The sequence below is a fragment of the Gaeumannomyces tritici genome (genome assembly GCF_000145635.1).
Source record: "Gaeumannomyces tritici R3-111a-1 unplaced genomic scaffold supercont2.5, whole genome shotgun sequence".
NCBI classification, from domain to species: domain Eukaryota; kingdom Fungi; phylum Ascomycota; class Sordariomycetes; order Magnaporthales; family Magnaporthaceae; genus Gaeumannomyces; species Gaeumannomyces tritici.
The window spans coordinates 533,720-550,667 of record NW_008804549.1 but is presented as its reverse complement, the minus strand read 5'-3'; the positions used below and the strand labels follow the sequence as shown (position 1 = coordinate 550,667).

The following is a 16,948-nucleotide window of genomic DNA, read 5'->3' as shown; positions in this document are numbered from 1 at the left end:
AAAGGTATAAAAAAAGAACAATATATTAGGGGTTAATTGGTGCAAAAGCGGGTAATTACCGGGTTACGGGCCGGATACGGTATTTCTTTTATTAAATTTCCGTAAATTTCTTACCAAAAGTGCTATCGCTAACAAAAATTGTTCTTTTTTTAATTTCCCTTTTTTCGTACCCTTTTGGGCACCCGGGGTTGGTTTTTTAAATTTTCCGCGCTCCAAGCGCTTTCGTGCAATTTAAGCTTTACCTTATTTTTTAACTTCGTTATTATGCTTTGGCCGCAATACCGGTAATTCGCCGGCATGTTTCCGGGGGATTCGTGCCTGGCTAGCTGCTAGCGCCCCCTTTTTCCTTTTTTGCCGGGCGGTTTCGCCCGTGCATTTAACGCTTCCCGCTTTTTGCCGGGCGGTTTCGCCCGTGCTTTTAACATTACCGTTGCAAAAACGCCGGCCAATTTGCTAATTTTTTTATTTTATTTTCCAACGAAAATTACATGCATTTTAAAAACGTACCGCAAAAGTTTAAAAATTTCGGCACTTTAATAAAAATTAAAAAGCAAATAATATTTAGGGTTTACATTTATATTAACGCTTTTTTTGTACGTAAATAGCAATTAAAGTATTAAAGTTATACCATTTGCTTTTAGCGCAATATAAGCGCTTTATACAATAAATTCCTTTTTTTTTTTCGAAACGTTAGCGTTGTTATTTTCCGTTTTATCCTTTTTGCTAGCGGCTTTTTTGCCAATGGCTTTGCAAACGCTGGTTAAAGTTGGGGTCGAAATCGAAATCGAAGTTAAAGAAGCCGTGCAAGTGCCGAGCCTTTTGCTTTTGTTAACGATAGCTACATATTCCGTATTTTTAAAAGGGATTTTAAAGTCCGGCGTTACGTTATTTAAGCTTGGTTCGTTTGGTTAGTGGCCAATTAGCCTGGTTACGAAAATTTAGAAATTAACGAAAAAGTTTTAAGGTTTTTGCTTAAAAACGATAACGTGCGGGATTAGCTTGTGCACGTTAACGTTAACGAAATTAATTATAAAGCTTTTTAAGCAGCAATCCGCGCAAACGCAAAGGGTAAGCAAAAAAACGTTGCTGCTTTTAACTTTATAAGCAATTAACAAAATTTCGATTAATTCCGGGCTTAAATACTTCGCGAAGCCGGCGATTTTGCCGCCGTTCCAATGCGTATCGCGAGCTTTTAGCGCTTTCCAAAACGCCCCGTTGGAAATAACGTTTTTTTTTTGCCCGCCGTTAAATTTACGCTTATTAACGATTTTAACCATTGCGTTGCTTTAATAAATTTGGCTTTTCTTTTATTAATGCTTTACGGAGCCGGTAAGTATATTTTCCTTTGTTTGCGGGAGGTTAACTTTGTAGCTTGGGTGCGATATGCTTTATACTGGCATAACGGGCGTTTTGCAAATTACCCCCGCTTTCGATACGTTGCTTTTAACGTTATAATAAAAGCCCAAATTAACAAAAAAAGCAACTTTTTCGTTAACCGTACTGGTACCCGTTACAAATTCGATAGCGTAAATTAATTAAAAAAGGCCTTTAACGGGGATACCGTTAAAAGCCAAGCTTTGCTTAACTTTATTGTCCGCTTCGCTAATGTTTTAAAGGGTAAGTTAATATCTTCCCATCCTTTTAGCATATCCAAAGCAATACTTTTCCTTATTATTACGTTATTTCCTTTTTATACCACGTTACGGTTCGGTAAATCCAAAAGTTTTCGAAGCGTTTTAGCGTGCACCGGTATCTTTTTTACTATTTGCGGGTAAATATTGTAAGCCCGTAACCATTAAAAATACAAGCAAGCAAGCATAAAGCGGGCGTTGCCCTTTACATTACGTTGCGGTTCGGTAAGTCCAAAAGTCTTCGAAACGTTTTAGCGTGCACCGGTATTTTTTTTACCATTTGCGGGTAAATATTGTAAACCCGCGACCATTAAAAGCACAAGCAAACAAGCACAAAACGGGCGTTCCCTTTTTTCCTTACTTTTTATCGAAGGATAAAATTAACAATAACAAGCACCCGCCCTTTTTAAAAAGGGGAAAGCCGGAAGCTAAATGCTTTATACTATGCTTTCGGTTGTTTTTACCTTTTTATAACGTTTTTAACGGCCAATTTGCACTAGCACTTTTTGGCCAAGGTTATGCTTTGCTATTACAATTAAAAGCGAAACAATAATGCCGTTAAACAAAGGATTGCCCGTAAAAACTTTCGAGCTTACCTTTAAATCGCCGCTTACCATTTCCATCGCCGGTTTAAATTTTTTTTCGAAAAGTATTTAATAAAACGGTTTAAATTTTCGGGTTATTGGTTTCGCTACAAATGGCAAAACCGTAGCAACCTTTATATCCACGGCTTGTTTTGGGTAACCAACGCTTCCAACGTTATTTTAATAAAAGCAAAAAAAAGCAAAAAGCACTTTACAGAATTTTGGGGCATGCACGTTACCGCCGAAAATATAAAGCCTGGCCGTGCTTTACCGCTTAACGAAAACAATCTTTTAAAGTACGATATTAGCCTTAAACCCAATAACTTGCAGCTTATCTTTAAATCCTTTTCCCGCATTACCAACCGAATTTAACGGTATTAATGCAACGTTACGTATTGTATGCGGAAAAAAAAGGTGCCGAAACGCCGGCCCGTTGCTATTGTTAAAGGTTAGCCTTCGGGCTTTATTGCCGAATATTAACCTCCGGCCCCCGTTGCTACAAAAAGTTATTGCTTCCATTACCTTCGTGCCCTTTACTTTACCGCCCATTTTACCAATACGTTTAACCCCAACTACTTAATATACAACGGTGCCCGCCCCAACGACGAGCGTATAAATTAATATATACGCGGCGTAACCTTAGCGTAAACGGCCAATACGGATGCAAACCTTTGCACTTTATTTAAAAATGTACTTAATTATATCGCTAAATACGTTTTTAAAGCGAAAATACAAACGTTCCTTTTTAAAAAAATTATAAAAAGCGTTATTTTTAAAATTTCGCACATTTGGCTTTTGGTATTTTTCGTTATTAAAATAATAAATAAGCTAATGGCCGAACGAAATTGGTTTATTATGGAAATTTGTTATTACCAATTCGGCCTTTTTTTAATTCAATGCAATTACGTTTTCCAATTGGTTAATTGCCATCCTTTCGTTTTTAACCAAAACGCCGTTATAATTAGCGCTAATTACAACAAAATTATTGCTATTTGCAAATTATACCAAAAGTATATAAACCGGAAAAATTGGCCAAGCTTTACGTATTTTACGTTTTTTACTAAAATAAATTATTAACGCGCCCCGTAATGTTTTTTTAGCCTTACCGCTAAACTTTGCGTGCTAAATTACTTTCCGAAATACAAGCGTATTAATTCGGATAATAACCCCGAACGAAAAAATTATTGCAAAATTAAGCTAATGTTGCACCATCCCCATTTTACGCTTAACGCTTTTAAAACCGTGCTTAGCAAAACTTTTAACACTTTTTTTAAAGCATACGAGCATTGCTAGGCCAATTGCCTTGCTTACAACGAGAATAGCTATATTTGCATCGACGAAAATAAAGTTAAAAGCGTTAACAATAAGTTCGAAAATAACCCCGAAGCCGTTAATAACCCGGCGGATTTTATACGCGCCGATTGGGTTTATTTTATTGCCAAATTCCCTTTTCGAGGTTTTAAAATTAAAAATATCGAAATATTCGGCAACCGAAATTTTAACCTAGCAAAGGATTGGCTATTTTACGTTAGCCGCTATGCAAATCTTTTTTTTTAGCGTTGGTTTTATTGGAAAAAATTCCGGTAAGGTAATTTAAAAGTTAATAATGCCGTTTCGCTATTCGTTTTAAATTAGTTAAACCCGCAATAGCGATTATATTACAACCAAATTGTTAACTATTAGGTATTGGCCGTTAATTTTAACCGGTACTTTTTTACCCGCCGTTGTTAGCGTAAGCATTAATTGCTCCTTTAAATTGATAAACGTAAAGGTACGGGCAAAATTTTTGTTTTAAACTTTATTTGCTTTAGCTTTTGCGCTTTTAATATTGTTTGTAGCATTAACCAAAATATTATTAAGCGTGCCGCACCGATTGGCGTAATAGCTAATGCTATTAACGGTATTACGATCCATTTTTTTTTTTTGCTTGCCGGTTTAATTTTATGCCAATACTTTTGTGGACGATTTTATTGCATAAAGGGCCGCCAAAATCCGCAATGGCATAAAAAACGTTAAATACATTTTTTTGGACGAAAAGTTAATAATAAATATCGTTACTTTAAATTTTATCGATTGCTGTATGCGTTAAATTTTTAAAAAGCCAAATTTTCCTTTTAGCGGCCGCAATTTCGTATTAATAAAAAATTTTTTTTAATTGCTTCCCGTTATGCAAAAGGCTTTGTACTTTTTTAAAACCAACCTTCGCACTTTCCCCGAAATGGCAAAACGCAACGCTTACTTCAAATTTAATAAAATTGTTAAGCTTATTTAATTTATGCGCTAAATTGGAAACGATATTAACGCTTTTAATTTTCGTATTGCTTTTAAAAGTTTGCGAAACAATACGCCTTTTTGCCGTAATTGGGAGGTTTTATTAACCCGTATTTTTACCCGTTTCCGGCTTGCCGAAATTGCTCGCTTTAATAAGGCTATTTGCATTTATCCAACCAACGCATTAATTAAAAAATATAATTTTACGTATTTGGAGCATTTCGATAAGCTTGTAATTTAGGTCCGTGCTAACAATATTGGCCAAAAGGCCGAAGCTATCGAATCCCGAAACGCCGGCAATTTGTACAATGCCTTACCTTTATGCATTAAAGTTTAAATAATAATTACGAATAACCTTTAAACTAAGGCTAGCTTTGTTAACGATGCTTCCGGCCACGTTTGGGATATTACCTAAGCCTTTTGCACTATCGATTTTCGCGTTACGCCTTCCTTTTTCCTTTTGGTGCAAATTAATAAATACAACGGCCCTTTTTGCTTTTTTAAAAACCTTAGCATCCCGGCCAACGTTATGCTTATTTTCCGAATTTTTCGAAATTTTTAAAAAAAAAATACGGTTTGCAACCGAATACAATTTTTTGTTACGGTATTGTACGCCATTATTATTTACAAATTACAAAGCATAACGTTTAATATCGCTATTTTCGATATTTTTGCCAAAAATTTCCTGTTTGGCTTAATATACGTTGCTATTTCGAAAGTTAAATCCTTTAACGGTATTATATTTAACGTGCCCTTTTTTTTAAACAATATCCGTATTACTAAAAATATTGTTACGCCTTTCCGCATTCAAAACTACGAGCGCCGCAAACGACGTAACGAGGTTTTTAAGCCTTTTGCCACTTTTAACGTGCTTTCGTAAAAAGCTTTTAACGAAAAGGTTAAAAAATTTATTTAATAATTGTACCAATCGTTTTTTTTTAAAAGTTTTAACTTTTAAGCTTAACGTAAAGTAATGTTAGGAATTTAAATTTTAAAAGAAATAAAGCTATTCGCAATTGCAAAAAAGTAATTCTTTTCTTTTGCTTTTAAAAATAATTTTTAAAAAATAACGGTATAAAGTAAGTGCAAAGTAAGTTAATTTTTAATTTGGAATTAAACCCAAAAAATAACGGTATAAAGTAAATATAAAGTAAGTTAATTTTTAATTTAAAATTAAACCCAAAAAATAACGGTACAAAGTAAATGCAAAGTAAGTTAATTTTTAATTTGGAATTAAAAAACCAAAAATTCCAAAAAAGTAAATTTGGAAAGGGGCGGGGCTCGAACCCGCGCATTTGTAACCACGGCATTCCGGTCCTTATATTTATAACCCGCCGATTGTGCCGCTTTGCACGCCTTCCCGTTAAACCACAAAAATAATTTGTTAATATCCATTAAATGCCGCGGTTTTATATAGTAAAATGCGCCTTTGCTTTTTTATGGGTGGGTTTCCGGTACAATTGGTTTGCTTAACGATTAAAAATAAAGGCATTACGAGTTTTTCAAGCCCACGTTATCGGCCCGGGGCATTAAATTAAGCACGGCCTTACCGCTGTATGCGTTATTTGGCCTGTGCGGTAAATGGGGTTAAAACAATAAAAAAACAGCTACGCCCTAAGGCTTCGCTAACGCCTTTAATGCTTTTTTGTATTGTCCGAAAAACGAATTAAAACACCAAAAAAGCACTGTTACTTTACTCTTTTGCCTTAAACATTTAAAATTAAAATCAGGGCAATTTAACGGTTGCCCCCGGAGGGCCGTGCAGGCGTCAAATTAGCGTAGCGGCTCCTGATTTTATAAATTAAAAAAAGGGGCATAAAAACATAAGGGCAAAAGAAGGCTCATCTCACGCCTCGACAAATTCGACACCCTCGACTCCACAACATAAAACAAGGCCACAGCCGTGGAGAGGACCTAATCCCCCAGCGACTCGGACCAGTACCGCTTCCAGTACGCCGCCCACCTCGCCTCCAAATCCGCAATCCACTGCTTGACGGGCGTCTCCTCGTCCCCGATCCGCATCCTCCCGTTCCGCACCCCCCTCCAGCCCTCGACGGGGCCCTTGACGTGCCGGTGGCCCTCGGGGCAGATGACGCGCCAGTCGATGCCACTCGGGCTCGGGCTCGGGTCTGGCTCCCCGCGCTCGCGGGCCAGCTTGCTCGCCATGCACGCCGCGCACAGGTCGACCTGGGTGCACTGCACGCAGTAGTAGGACGCGCCCTCCCCCCACTCCCAGATGCCCTGGTGGCACATGTCGCAGATGTATATCTCCCGCATGGTGTCGGGGAGTAGCCCCTCATGGATCTCGTCTTCGAGTGTTGGAGGCGGGGGCTCGGTGGCCTTGTCTGTGGCGCTCGGAGCTGCTGGGGCTTCGTTGTCTTTTTTCTGTGCCCCTTGTTGCGGTTTCTCGTCTTCCGGACCTGGGGTGGTTATGTTTTGTTCTTGCCCTGGCTCTTTCTCCTCCCTTCCCTTTTCCTCTTCATTCAGCGTCTTCTCAGACTCCTCCCCATCCGTCGCTCCCTCAGGCTGCTGCCCAGCCGCAAGGTCCGCGCCCTCGTCAGATTCCCTAGATTCAGCCTCGTCACGTCGAAAGACATCATCGTCAAGAATGTACTGCTGGGCCGTATACGCGATCTGCGCGTCGCGCTCGAGGCCGTCGACGCACATGAGCACCTTGGCCAGCAGCCGCAGGCTCTGAAAGTCGTTGGCCCCCGTGTCGTCCTTGAGCCCCTCGATGCAGAGGGAAAAGGCCGCCTGGAGCGTGTCGGCGTAGTCGAGCGCCGGCCCCAGCTTGCGCAGCATCAGCGCTAGCGGCACCACCGTGTCCGACCGGGCCGGGTTGAAGTCTGCGATGTCGGCCTCGAGCCTGCCCCGGACGCCCCGCAGCTCCTCGAGCGCCGAGTTCTTGGTGTTGGGCGCCGGCGAGCGCCGGAACTGCTCGTAGAGCAGCTGCGACAGGAGCTCGGCCGCCTCGCCCATGTAGGTGCTCGGGATCTGCGGCTCGGCCAGGAGCGTGCGCAGCCGGTCCTTGGCATCCTCGTCCCGGCCCATGACCGACCACGCGAACTGCGCCGCGAGGTCGAGGAGCTGGGCTCGCGAGTGGTAGGCCTTTCGCTCGGCGGCGTACTGGCTGGCCGAGTCCAGCAGCTCGAGCATGGCCTCGCATTCCCCTTCTTTTTTCACCGCCCTGAACATGGGGCTGTTGAGATTCGACGACTGGAAGAGGGCCAGCCTGTCGCCGGGGCTGACTGATTTGAGCAGGACTATCACCAAAGATGCCTTGTCGCCGTTCACCATGGACCTGATAATTTTCTCGAGGAAGCCCATCGGAATCCGCCATTCCTTATAGTCGACGAAGCGCTTGATGCTAGCAAGGCTTGCATCAAAGTCGCCTATCCCGGCACAAGCAAGGGCATGGTTGCTCAGCACACTCCATAGCCACACGGCGGCAAAAGTGCCTTCCTTGGTTTTGATGACATCTGGGTTTTGCGCTATCTGCGCGTCGCGGATCCTGAGCGCCTCGGCTAATATCTCGACCGCTTGTCCCATGAGTTCCTTGGCGCGGTCCGGGTCGGAGACGGCCAAGCTCTGCGCGAGCTCGAGGATGGCGTCCCCCTTGCTGCTCATCACGTCGTACCGCTCCCCCTCCTTGTTGGCCCCCTCCTCCACCAGCGAAAGGCTGGTGTCGAGCTGGGCGATGGCCGGCTCCCACAGCTCCACCATCTTCATGGCCCTGGCTATGCCCCGGTGCGACGCCGACGTTTTGACAATGTCCCAGAAGGCGTTGGCGACCACTTCGAACGACTCGACGTCGGCTTCGTCCTCTTCCGGGTGCCTCTCGAAGTACTGGCTCAGCCCGGGATTCTGCCTCAGCTCTGGGAGGTGCGAGCCCGCCCTGAGAGCGTTCTGTGCGGCGTGGAAGGATGAATACGCATCGATTGTGCCCTCGGCAGAGAACCAATTGTTGATGTGGCTGCGCGCCAGCGTTATGAAAGCACGTGCCGGCTCGGCCGCCAGCGGACGGTACCAGTCGGCTAGACCATACGGTAGTACCCCTGGAGGAAGCTTCAGTGCCCTCCTGGCCCAGGCCTGAAGGCAGTGAATGACAGTAGAGCTCTCTCCCCCCGGAACTTGTTCTTCGCCATCAAGAACAGTTGCCGAAGGTGGCAAACTGAACTCTATCTGCCTGAGCGCACTGTTCTTGTTGCTTAGGAGGCTGTGTATCGACTCGAGCACTTCAGCCGCCAGGGCGTCGCTGATGCTCTCCCTGTCGATGGCGAGGAAGTGGCTGCTCCAGTTGGCGGCCGAGTACCTCGCCAACTCCTCCGAGTACAGCTTCTCCTCGCACGAAGTCCTAAGGATCGCGATGCTGATCCGTAGGATGATTGCATGAGCCTCCGAAGGGCTGCACTTCAGGCCCTGGTCGTTCTCGCCCGCCTGCCGGAAGAAGGCCCGCAGTGACCGCTCCTGGAAGCCGAGGATGTTATCGGCGCCGCGGTCGTCGCCCGCCCCGTGATCGTCGGGCTTGGAGTCCGAGTTGTCCGAGTCGCTGACGTCCGAGTCCTGCACCTTGGTGTCGTTGTCGTCCTGGCTCCTCGAGATGCGGAGCAGGCGCGAAGACCGCCCGTCCAGCTCCTCCTCGATGCTGATCGAGTTCTCCTGCGCCACGATGGCGATGATCTTGGAGGCCTCGGCTATGGTGACCTCGCTGTTCGCGTACGCCAGCCAGGCGAACAGGCTTCGCAGCACCTCCAGCTCGTCGGGCGTGCGGCCTCTCTTGCACTCGTTGATGAGCGTCTCGTACAGCTGCATGATGCTTTCTGGGAGGTGTTCGAGCTCCTTGAGGATGAGGGCTTCGCGCCGCAGCGAGTTGAATCGCCGCATGGTATGTTCGATGTACAAAAAATCTAGTTTATGTTAGCCGTAACGCCCACTCTGGTCCCGAGTTTCAAGTAACGCGCTGGGGTGGGAATAGTGCTCACTGTCGGCCATGTGTGCCACTTTCCTGACCATGATCTTCCTGAAACTAACCCGCAGCCCTCGAAGCCTTGGAAGCTCCTTGGATCGGAAAATGGCGAGCTTTCGAAAGTCAGACGCAAGCTTTTCCTTGGTAAGCGCGATTTTGCGCTCGCCAAGTCTTTCCAGTGCAGGCTCCATCTTGGAGTCGCCTGCCAGGACGAACTGGACGCGTAACCCCTCGCTCTCGACCAACTGCAAAAGGTTGAGCAGCGCCATGCGGTCGCTTTCCTTCAAAAGATCCACGCCATCGAGGATCAACACAAGCCTCCGGCTCGCACTCTTGGAGAAGCGATCCTGGATGACGTTCTGCCAGTAGTAGTCATCAGCGATCGGCCAGACGCCTCTCCGCAGCGCCGTGAGAAGTTCATCGCGGTAGTGCGTATCCTGCTCGGCCACCTTGATTCCCACCCAGTGGATCATCTTATTAATGTCCGACTCCCAGTCGTTGGGCACAACCCCGGCCGATGTCTCCTCGAAGAAGTAGGCCACCACATATGCGTTCTGCTCCTCCACGACGCGGTCCCGCAGGAGCTGGAGCATCTTGAAGCAGACGGTGGACTTGCCCATGCCCGACTTGCCCGAGAGCCACAGCGACCGCGACCGCTCCTCGGCAAACTCCTCGAACAGAGGCTCCGTCTCCACCCACTGGAACATGCGCGGGTTGGCCAGCTCGAGCTCGTCCAGCCGCGCCCGCATCGCGCCCTCGCCCGCGTTGGGGAGATAGGCGCGCAGCTGCTCCAGATTCGGCGTCTTGGCGACGCCGCCGGCCCTAAGGGCCCAGACCTTCCTGCCGCCCTGCATCCTCTCGAGGCTCAGGCGGATCTGGGCCTGCTGCCGCAGCAGCGTCTGCCCCATCGCGGCGCCCTCGTGGCTGCTGACAAGAAGGTCCTTGATGCCCGCGCCCGTCTCGAGCGCCGCGTTCATGGCGCGCTCGCCGTACACCAGCGTCTGCTCCGTCATGGCCGTGTTCTTGTCGAGGGACCCCTGGAGCTCCCTGACGTGGCCCGTCAGCGCCGAGACCCCGTCCTTGGTGGCCCTCGCCTCGTCGTGCGTCTCGATCGCGGTGCGCAGCGTCTGCATGAGCATGGCGGACTCGAGGCGCCGCAGGTTCTCGTTCAGGCTGTCGAGCGCGCCCTGCAGCTCCTCGTCCGACCCTTCGACGAGCGCCTTGGCCCACTTCATGAAGCGGCCCTTGAGGCAGTAGCCGCGCGCGATGCCCGACACGTGCAGCATGGACGAGAAGACGTGCACGACGAACTTCTGGAACGCCGGCAGCCGCGGCAGCTTGCCCTCGAGCAGCGAGAGGCGCTCGAGGAACGAGTTCATGAGATCGAAGAAGCCCAGGATGGCGTTGTAGTCGTCGCTGACGTGCTTGCTGGCGTTGAGCACGTAGGTGAAGGCCGTCAGCACCGTGGCCGCGGGCGGGAACGCGCCGCTGGCGGCGTTGGCGACGAGCGCGGCCACGCTCTGGATCACGTCGGCGTTGCGCGCGACGACGGTGCGCAGCTTGTCGGTCTTGCCCTTGTTGTGCCGGAACCCGGAGAAGGCCTGCAGCAGCTGCTGCTGGTCCATCATGATGGAGTTGATGGACTTTTGCGGCTGCATAGCCTTGCGGATGTCGACGCTAGTCCGCTCCGAGTACGAGGTCAACGCCTGGTCCCAGAGCGCCGCCAGGTCCGTTGGCTGCCCTCCATCATAGCTAGATAGCGCCATGCTCGCGTCTCTGTCTTCCTGACCTAGGGGTAGTGCGGCGCTTGGCGGGGAGGGAACGGTTTGGGTGAGTCCCCGCGCTTCGTGTCGAGTTTAACATTACATTTCAAGGGAGCAGCTCCTGTCAGCGGCACGCCTGGGCGCGATGCTGTCTTATATGCCGCGTATGGGCTCCAGTGATACAAGACATTAGCTAGTCGATAATGTCCGGCCTTACCAGATGACCCATCTCCCAAGCCCCCCACCCATCCACGCACAGTTGGATTCCACCCCCAACGGGGCAGTGCAACGCTGGCTTCGGGGCGGTGGGGCAGCTGACTGCCGGGGCGTAAAAGCTTCCAATAATTTAAGCGGCCTCGTATCGACCGGCTCGAACTAGTCGCTTTGCAGGTGATTTTGCCCAGACGTGCCAAGATGCAAAGGATAAGCTGAAAGACCACCCGCTTACACCCACTCGCCACGATGATTTTTGTAAGCCAGAAAGCGGATCGTTGATTGGCCGGCAGTGGTTATTAGGCCACCATAGGTACTTCCTAGGAGTTGACGATGCCGCCGCTCTCCCACATGGCCTCTCATCCTGTAAGCAACGTCCCAGCCAAGGGTTGTATCAACACTCAAGTCTTGCCGTTAAGTCTTTGTGAGTAGGACAAGACCTTTGTTGCGGCGGCCTATTCAATGTAGCTCAACCAACTTTGCCTCCGCACACAATGACGCTCGGGTTCTTTTCCGTGTCCTGGGGCGGGTCTCTCTTTCCAAAATCGGAAGCCCTCCCTCCATTGTCCGGCATGGGACAATGCAAAGACTCGCTCAAGTACATTCATCCAGCAAGAGTCTTTCTACATGATGATCTGTCAGCAAGGTTTGCCAACAAAGAAGCACCTATCTCATGTCGAACGTTCTGCATGATGCCGTTCAGTCGAGCTTTTAGCATTGGTTGTTCTCCCGAGCATTTAATACTGAGTCTTCTTGCCCGTCTTCTCTTCCTGTCCGACCCCTCTTGTTACCCTCTGCCTTCTTGCCCTCTACCTGATCACTCTCCTCCCCTGGTACAAACAAGCACCAAGTCTTGATAGAGTAAATCCACACCAGCGCCGAGATCATAGAGCCCGGATCCCGCCATGGACCAAGCAAGCCCTATGCCGAGATCGCATCCTCGATCCAACGAGGACGAAAATAGCCTGCCGGCCCCAAAGCGTGGACGCTTCTCGGAGGAGGAGGACGCCATCATGGAGGACGCGCTGACCGCGGCCGATACCGAGAGCGTCGCGGAGAGGAGCGAGCTGTCCGAAACGCCAGCCGGCCAACCCAACATCGAGCACCTCCTTACCACCCACTTCGCGAAGCTGGCCGTCGCGAAGATGGAGGAGGCTCGGAAGGTCGCGGATGAGGGCAACATGGCAGCCTTCTACGAGCACAGGGCTGGCGGATGGCTGTACTTTTGCCACTTCAAGCCCTGCCAGGGAACCCTGCTCGTCTGCCCCATCTCCGGCTGCGACGGGAAGTGGCCGCACCACAGCGGCCTGCCTCTCCAGCGCCACTTTCTCGCCAACCACGTCCCGCTCTCTCCCGAGGACCACGAGGAGCTAGCGAGGGCGCCCCCGAGCATAGTGACCATGCAGTCCTGGGCCTGGGCTCGTGCCAAAATCGCCGCCTGGTCCCTGCTCAAGCACGGCGCCGACATCCGAAATTTCTGGCACCTGTTGCCGCCGGCCGAAATCGCGCCCGATGACGTCAACTGGACTCCCTGGCAGGAGGATATTGAGAGCTGGCTGGCCTGGGAAAAGCGCATCAGCGAAGCGCAAGGCTGCTCAACGATGGAGGGCTACTAGCTGGATACACCACGCGGCCATCTTTGCATATATTCAACAAGACTTTTATGACCAAGCAAATATATGTGACCCATGAATTTCAGGATTTGATGACCCTGCGTGAACCAACACTGCTACATTTGTTCCCCTGTTCCCTCGCACTTTTATCCTTTTCTTTTGCATTGCTACCGTCCAGCTTTGCAGTCGCTGGCGCACATGGAGGGTGACCTTGGCGACTTCGAGCGCTTGGCCGCTGTGCACGAGGGATTCTTCCGTGTCGGTGGCGAAACGCCTCTTCCTCTCGACCCCGCCGGCGCCGCTGAGGACTAGTACCTTTTGTTTGCTGATATTCGCACCCATGCTGCACGTATGTGCACCCGGCTCCTGCGCGGTCTTGACGGCGCCGACGCTGCCGAGCGTCGCCTGCATCGCATGAATGGGCCGCTCAACCGGCGTTGTCCCGGCAGCGTCCCTGGTCGGGCTCAGCTGATATTGGCCCAGCCCGGTCCCCTCGCTGCCCTGGCGCACTAGCGACCGCGAAGTTAGGTAGAGTCTCAAATCATGGTGTTTATTTCTGGGCTGATCTATGCGAGCTATTATCCCTCCAGGAGGGTTCCTCTACCAGGCTCAGGCAGGGGTCTCCTCTTGTACCAGCCAAAATTACAAAGAATGATCTCCGCCACCTGTCCCTCTCATTTAGGTCGTATTTCCTACAACATAAGTTGCGCCATTCGCCCAAGAACACCGAACAAATATTCCCTCGCAAGCCAAGGGGGCCGCCGTCAGCCATACCCACGTCGCCCGCAAAGTTTCCCGCGTGGGTGGAGGGGAATTGGTCGTGAAGGCGCGAGTACTCGTTCAGCCTGTGGGCTCTTCTCCTTGCCCCGGCGCGGACGCAAAAGATCTCACACAAATATCCCTTTTTCCAAGCACAAAAAGTCCAATCAGAGCCACGCAGCGAAAGTGTGATAAATAACAGGAATACAAAAGGGTAGGAGTATTAAGGTTGCTAATAAGTAGAAAGTGAAGAATAGTATTAGGTAAAGTGTAGAAAGATGAGGAATCAAGATCTTGATCAAGGGCAAAAAACGTGAAAGATGTAAGATATGGCGAGATGTGAAATGTATTGCCCTTCTTGAGATGATGCAAAGAACGCCGCCCGATAAGAGGAGAAGAGGAAAGGATCGCATGACACACTGCGATTCGCATCTCTGCGATAGAAAGAGAGGCCGACTTCCCACGCCACTTCTCCCCGCTCGGCTGGAGGAGTTGGTGGATGTGGCTCGTGCCAGTCGGAGGTGGTACACAGGCCATGTCGACGACCATGCGCGATAGAGCAGTCTCTTGTCTAAAAATGCTGGTATGCTCTCAAGCCTCGGTCTTCAGATGTGGGGTTTCGGTTATTTTGCCACATCCCGCCCCCGGGCAAACGCTTATTCTGGGGAGCCTACTCGTCGTCCGAGTCCGAGTCCCAAGCGTCGCCCGGAAATCTCTCCTTCATCCGCCCGGAGAAAGGAAGGCGGCCCGTCGAGATCCAGTTGTCCCAGCTGACCTGGTACTTCTTCCACTCTTTCTTAGGTCGCGGGCAGAACGGGGTTTTCGCCACCTCGTCCGGGAACCTAGCCCAGTTCTTGCGCAGAAGGGCCTTGGCATAGCATGGCCTCAAATCGGTCTGGTCCCGCTCGGCAAAGTAGGCGTCCAGCTGCGGCGCTGCGTCCTCTTTCGATCCCGGGAGCGGGCCCGACTTGTTGCCCAGCATGTCCATGCCCTCCCCCATGAGGCGGTTGAGGACCTCCTGTGACACTGCTGGGAACTCTTCGTCAGAGTCTCGGTCGCTGGAATACCCGTCCATGCCGTCGTCCTCGCCGGAGACATCGTCGCGGGGGTCATCCTGGCCGGCGACCTCGTTGTATGGGCCCCTTTGGCTATAGACCGCCTCTTGCGGATCAGCAACGAACTCCGAGGACTGGCAGGAGCTCTCGCTATCCGCATCCGAGTCGCTACCTAGACCACCAAGATCGTGGCGCGGAGGCAGGCGGACGATGGGACGGGAAGACATGGCGGCATCCTCAGTGGCCGCACCGTCGACAGCGACGAACTCCCAGGATTGTTGTGAATGCTCGCTATCCGAATCCGAGTCGTAGGCGAGGAAACCCACAGCGGGGTTGGGAGGAAGACGGACAATGGGGCAAGGAGACATCGCGGCAGCCTTGGTGGCCGCACCATTGATAATGTCATGAGATACATGCGGCGTATCCTCGCTCTTTAGGGCACAGTCGATGGCGACCATGATCCCCGACATAGACAGCTCAGGCGTGAGAGGGATTGCCGCGTCCGTATCGTCCTCGGGCGATGTGCTCTCCACGACCGCAATCTCGCTGATGGAGAGGCACTGGCTGGCTTCAATCTGCGCCGTCTCATCGGCTGCGTCCTCCGGCGACGTGCTGTCCACAATCATGATAGTGCTGAGAGAGAGGAACTGGTCATCCTCGTACTCCATCTCCATGTCCAGCACATCCTCGGGCGTCGTACTCTCCACGAGCATGATATCGCTCATAGCAAGGCACTGGCTGGCCTCGTGCTGTGTCTCCGCCTCAGTCACCTCGCTGGGCGTCGTGGTCTCCACAACCATGACCGGGCCGATAGAAAGACACTGGTTCGCCTCATACTGAGTACCGCGGGAAGTCATTGTGCCGGCTCCCGTTGAACTCGTCGGGGTGGCAGGCGACGACGGCGGTGAGGAGCAGGTCGTGGTATCCCGAGGCGACCGCGGGCTCGCTTGTGGGGACGATCCTGACGCCCCAGAGCTGCTGCCATCAGGGTTTACCGCCAGGACAGCAACGATAGTACCCTGCGAAGGCACACCGGAGGAGGGATCCTAGACCTCCCCGGCGGCGACGCGAGGTGTGTTCGTGCTGTGGCTCTGCTGATGAGAGCCGTTGTCCGTGCTCGATCCGGACTGGGCAGCCGGCATACGCCCGGTGATATTCGGGTGCGGCATGGTGATGAGACCCCAGTCTGTCGCGCGGAGAGCTGCCGCGGCACTTGAGGCCCTAGCCTTGAGCTTGGATGGCAGCGATTTCGTCGCCAGTGCCATCTTGATGGAGAGGGCGCCGCAGCGATCGCGTGCCCGAGCTCCCACGGATGGCTTCGACGGAGCCTGTACATCTGACGCTCTATCAGAGCGATGGTTGTTTCGGCCTGCCGTGGCGCCACGCGAGGCCGGGTGGCCAGCTGGGAGTCGCTTGCGAAGAGGCATGGCGAGATGTTCTTGGCGAAGAACGGCGATGGTTTCGTTTGGCGATGGAGTCGAAGAAGAGTCGAAGTGAGCTTCAAGGTGGGCTGAACACTCGACTTGATGACGTCGCGATGCTGGCGATATGGTGAAGAGGAAAGAAGGTTAGTGGCTGGGGGCTGGGTTGGGTGCCGTCGTTGATGCCCAAGTGCCCAAGAGAGATTCTCAGGGAATGACCACCTACCGAAACGTGGACCAATGAGGGAGAATGAAGGTGAGGGGGTGTGAGTACTCGAGACGAGGGCTTCCTGCAAAGATAGGCTGATAGTTGGTAGATGCTGCGCTCGATTTGAGGCTTGTCTAGTCAAGATCAGTTCTCGAGGAAGAGTTGTCGAGAGTTGTTGTTGTGGGAAGGTTGGAAAGAGGGAAGGTGGAGGGTGGGGAGTTTAAATAGAGAAGATGGGATGCCAGCTGCCTGGGACCCACCCACGCGGTCTACTACCCACACGCGTCTCTGCTTTTTTGGCCGTGTTCCCGTGGTGATTAGTGGCCAGAGTCTCCTGTGGGGATAACAGTCCGCCTTCGGTGAAGTCCTGAAGAACCAGGCCAAATATCCCGTTGCTGGGCAGTCGTTGAGGCAGTCGTTGCGGCAGCTCCAAGGCACAAGGAGCTTGCAGTCGCAGCTGGTCG

At 50.8% G+C, this 16,948-nt stretch overlaps 8 protein-coding genes across 8 annotated transcripts; 2 read left to right on the top strand and 6 right to left on the bottom strand.

Annotated features, from left to right (window-relative positions):
- Positions 1–329: 329 nt before the first annotated feature.
- On the bottom strand, positions 330–1,277 carry GGTG_09172 (hypothetical protein; the record flags this gene model as incomplete). The annotated part of the gene is made up of 5 exons (XM_009227016.1): positions 330–453; positions 508–531; positions 629–671; positions 756–816; positions 981–1,277. The coding sequence occupies 5 exons, from the start codon at positions 1,275–1,277 to the stop codon at positions 330–332; spliced, it is 549 nt and encodes a 182-aa protein (XP_009225280.1).
- A 711-nt stretch (positions 1,278–1,988) lies between these two features.
- On the bottom strand, positions 1,989–2,764 carry GGTG_09171 (hypothetical protein; the record flags this gene model as incomplete). Its single annotated transcript, XM_009227015.1, has 2 exons — positions 1,989–2,095; positions 2,575–2,764. 2 exons carry the CDS (start codon positions 2,762–2,764, stop codon positions 1,989–1,991), a joined length of 297 nt encoding a protein of 98 aa, XP_009225279.1.
- Positions 2,765–2,913: 149 nt separating this feature from the next.
- Positions 2,914–3,502, bottom strand: GGTG_09170 (hypothetical protein; the record flags this gene model as incomplete). Its single annotated transcript, XM_009227014.1, has 4 exons — positions 2,914–3,043; positions 3,122–3,182; positions 3,259–3,337; positions 3,425–3,502. The coding sequence occupies 4 exons, from the start codon at positions 3,500–3,502 to the stop codon at positions 2,914–2,916; spliced, it is 348 nt and encodes a 115-aa protein (XP_009225278.1).
- Positions 3,503–3,752: 250 nt separating this feature from the next.
- GGTG_09169 (hypothetical protein) lies at positions 3,753–5,366 on the top strand (the record flags this gene model as incomplete). The annotated part of the gene is made up of 6 exons (XM_009227013.1): positions 3,753–3,803; positions 3,899–3,941; positions 4,027–4,093; positions 4,392–4,583; positions 4,854–5,060; positions 5,126–5,366. 6 exons carry the CDS (start codon positions 3,753–3,755, stop codon positions 5,364–5,366), a joined length of 801 nt encoding a protein of 266 aa, XP_009225277.1.
- An 819-nt stretch (positions 5,367–6,185) lies between these two features.
- GGTG_09168 (hypothetical protein) lies at positions 6,186–11,400 on the bottom strand. The gene is made up of 2 exons (XM_009227012.1): positions 9,469–11,400; positions 6,186–9,393 (listed from the first exon to the last, which is right to left on the bottom strand). The coding sequence occupies exons 1-2, from the start codon at positions 11,216–11,218 to the stop codon at positions 6,401–6,403; spliced, it is 4,743 nt and encodes a 1,580-aa protein (XP_009225276.1). The 5' UTR covers positions 11,219–11,400; the 3' UTR covers positions 6,186–6,400.
- A 1,041-nt stretch (positions 11,401–12,441) lies between these two features.
- GGTG_09167 (hypothetical protein) lies at positions 12,442–13,044 on the top strand (the record flags this gene model as incomplete). The annotated part of the gene is made up of 1 exon (XM_009227011.1): positions 12,442–13,044. One exon carries the CDS (start codon positions 12,442–12,444, stop codon positions 13,042–13,044), a length of 603 nt encoding a protein of 200 aa, XP_009225275.1.
- Positions 13,045–13,123: 79 nt separating this feature from the next.
- On the bottom strand, positions 13,124–14,432 carry GGTG_09166 (hypothetical protein; the record flags this gene model as incomplete). Its single annotated transcript, XM_009227010.1, has 4 exons — positions 14,221–14,432; positions 13,816–13,942; positions 13,240–13,550; positions 13,124–13,171 (listed from the first exon to the last, which is right to left on the bottom strand). The coding sequence occupies exons 1-4, from the start codon at positions 14,347–14,349 to the stop codon at positions 13,124–13,126; spliced, it is 615 nt and encodes a 204-aa protein (XP_009225274.1). The 5' UTR covers positions 14,350–14,432.
- On the bottom strand, positions 14,390–16,379 carry GGTG_09165 (hypothetical protein). Its single transcript, XM_009227009.1, has 2 exons — positions 15,923–16,379; positions 14,390–15,874 (listed from the first exon to the last, which is right to left on the bottom strand). Exons 1-2 carry the CDS (start codon positions 16,280–16,282, stop codon positions 14,471–14,473), a joined length of 1,764 nt encoding a protein of 587 aa, XP_009225273.1. The 5' UTR covers positions 16,283–16,379; the 3' UTR covers positions 14,390–14,470.
- Positions 16,380–16,948: the final 569 nt, after the last annotated feature.

Excerpts from the sequence above, each read along its gene's own strand:
- GGTG_09168 (XM_009227012.1), bottom strand. The coding sequence starts at position 11,218 with ATGGCGCTATCTAGCTATGATGGAGGGCAGCCAACGGACCTGGCGGCG. Across the intron at positions 9,394-9,468 it reads AGTGGCACACATGGCCGACA|ATTTTTTGTACATCGAACAT; the intron begins GTGAGCACTATT and ends AACATAAACTAG.
- GGTG_09165 (XM_009227009.1), bottom strand. The coding sequence starts at position 16,282 with ATGCCTCTTCGCAAGCGACTCCCAGCTGGCCACCCGGCCTCGCGTGGC. Across the intron at positions 15,875-15,922 it reads ACAGCACGAACACACCTCGC|GGTACTATCGTTGCTGTCCT; the intron begins GTCGCCGCCGGG and ends GTGCCTTCGCAG.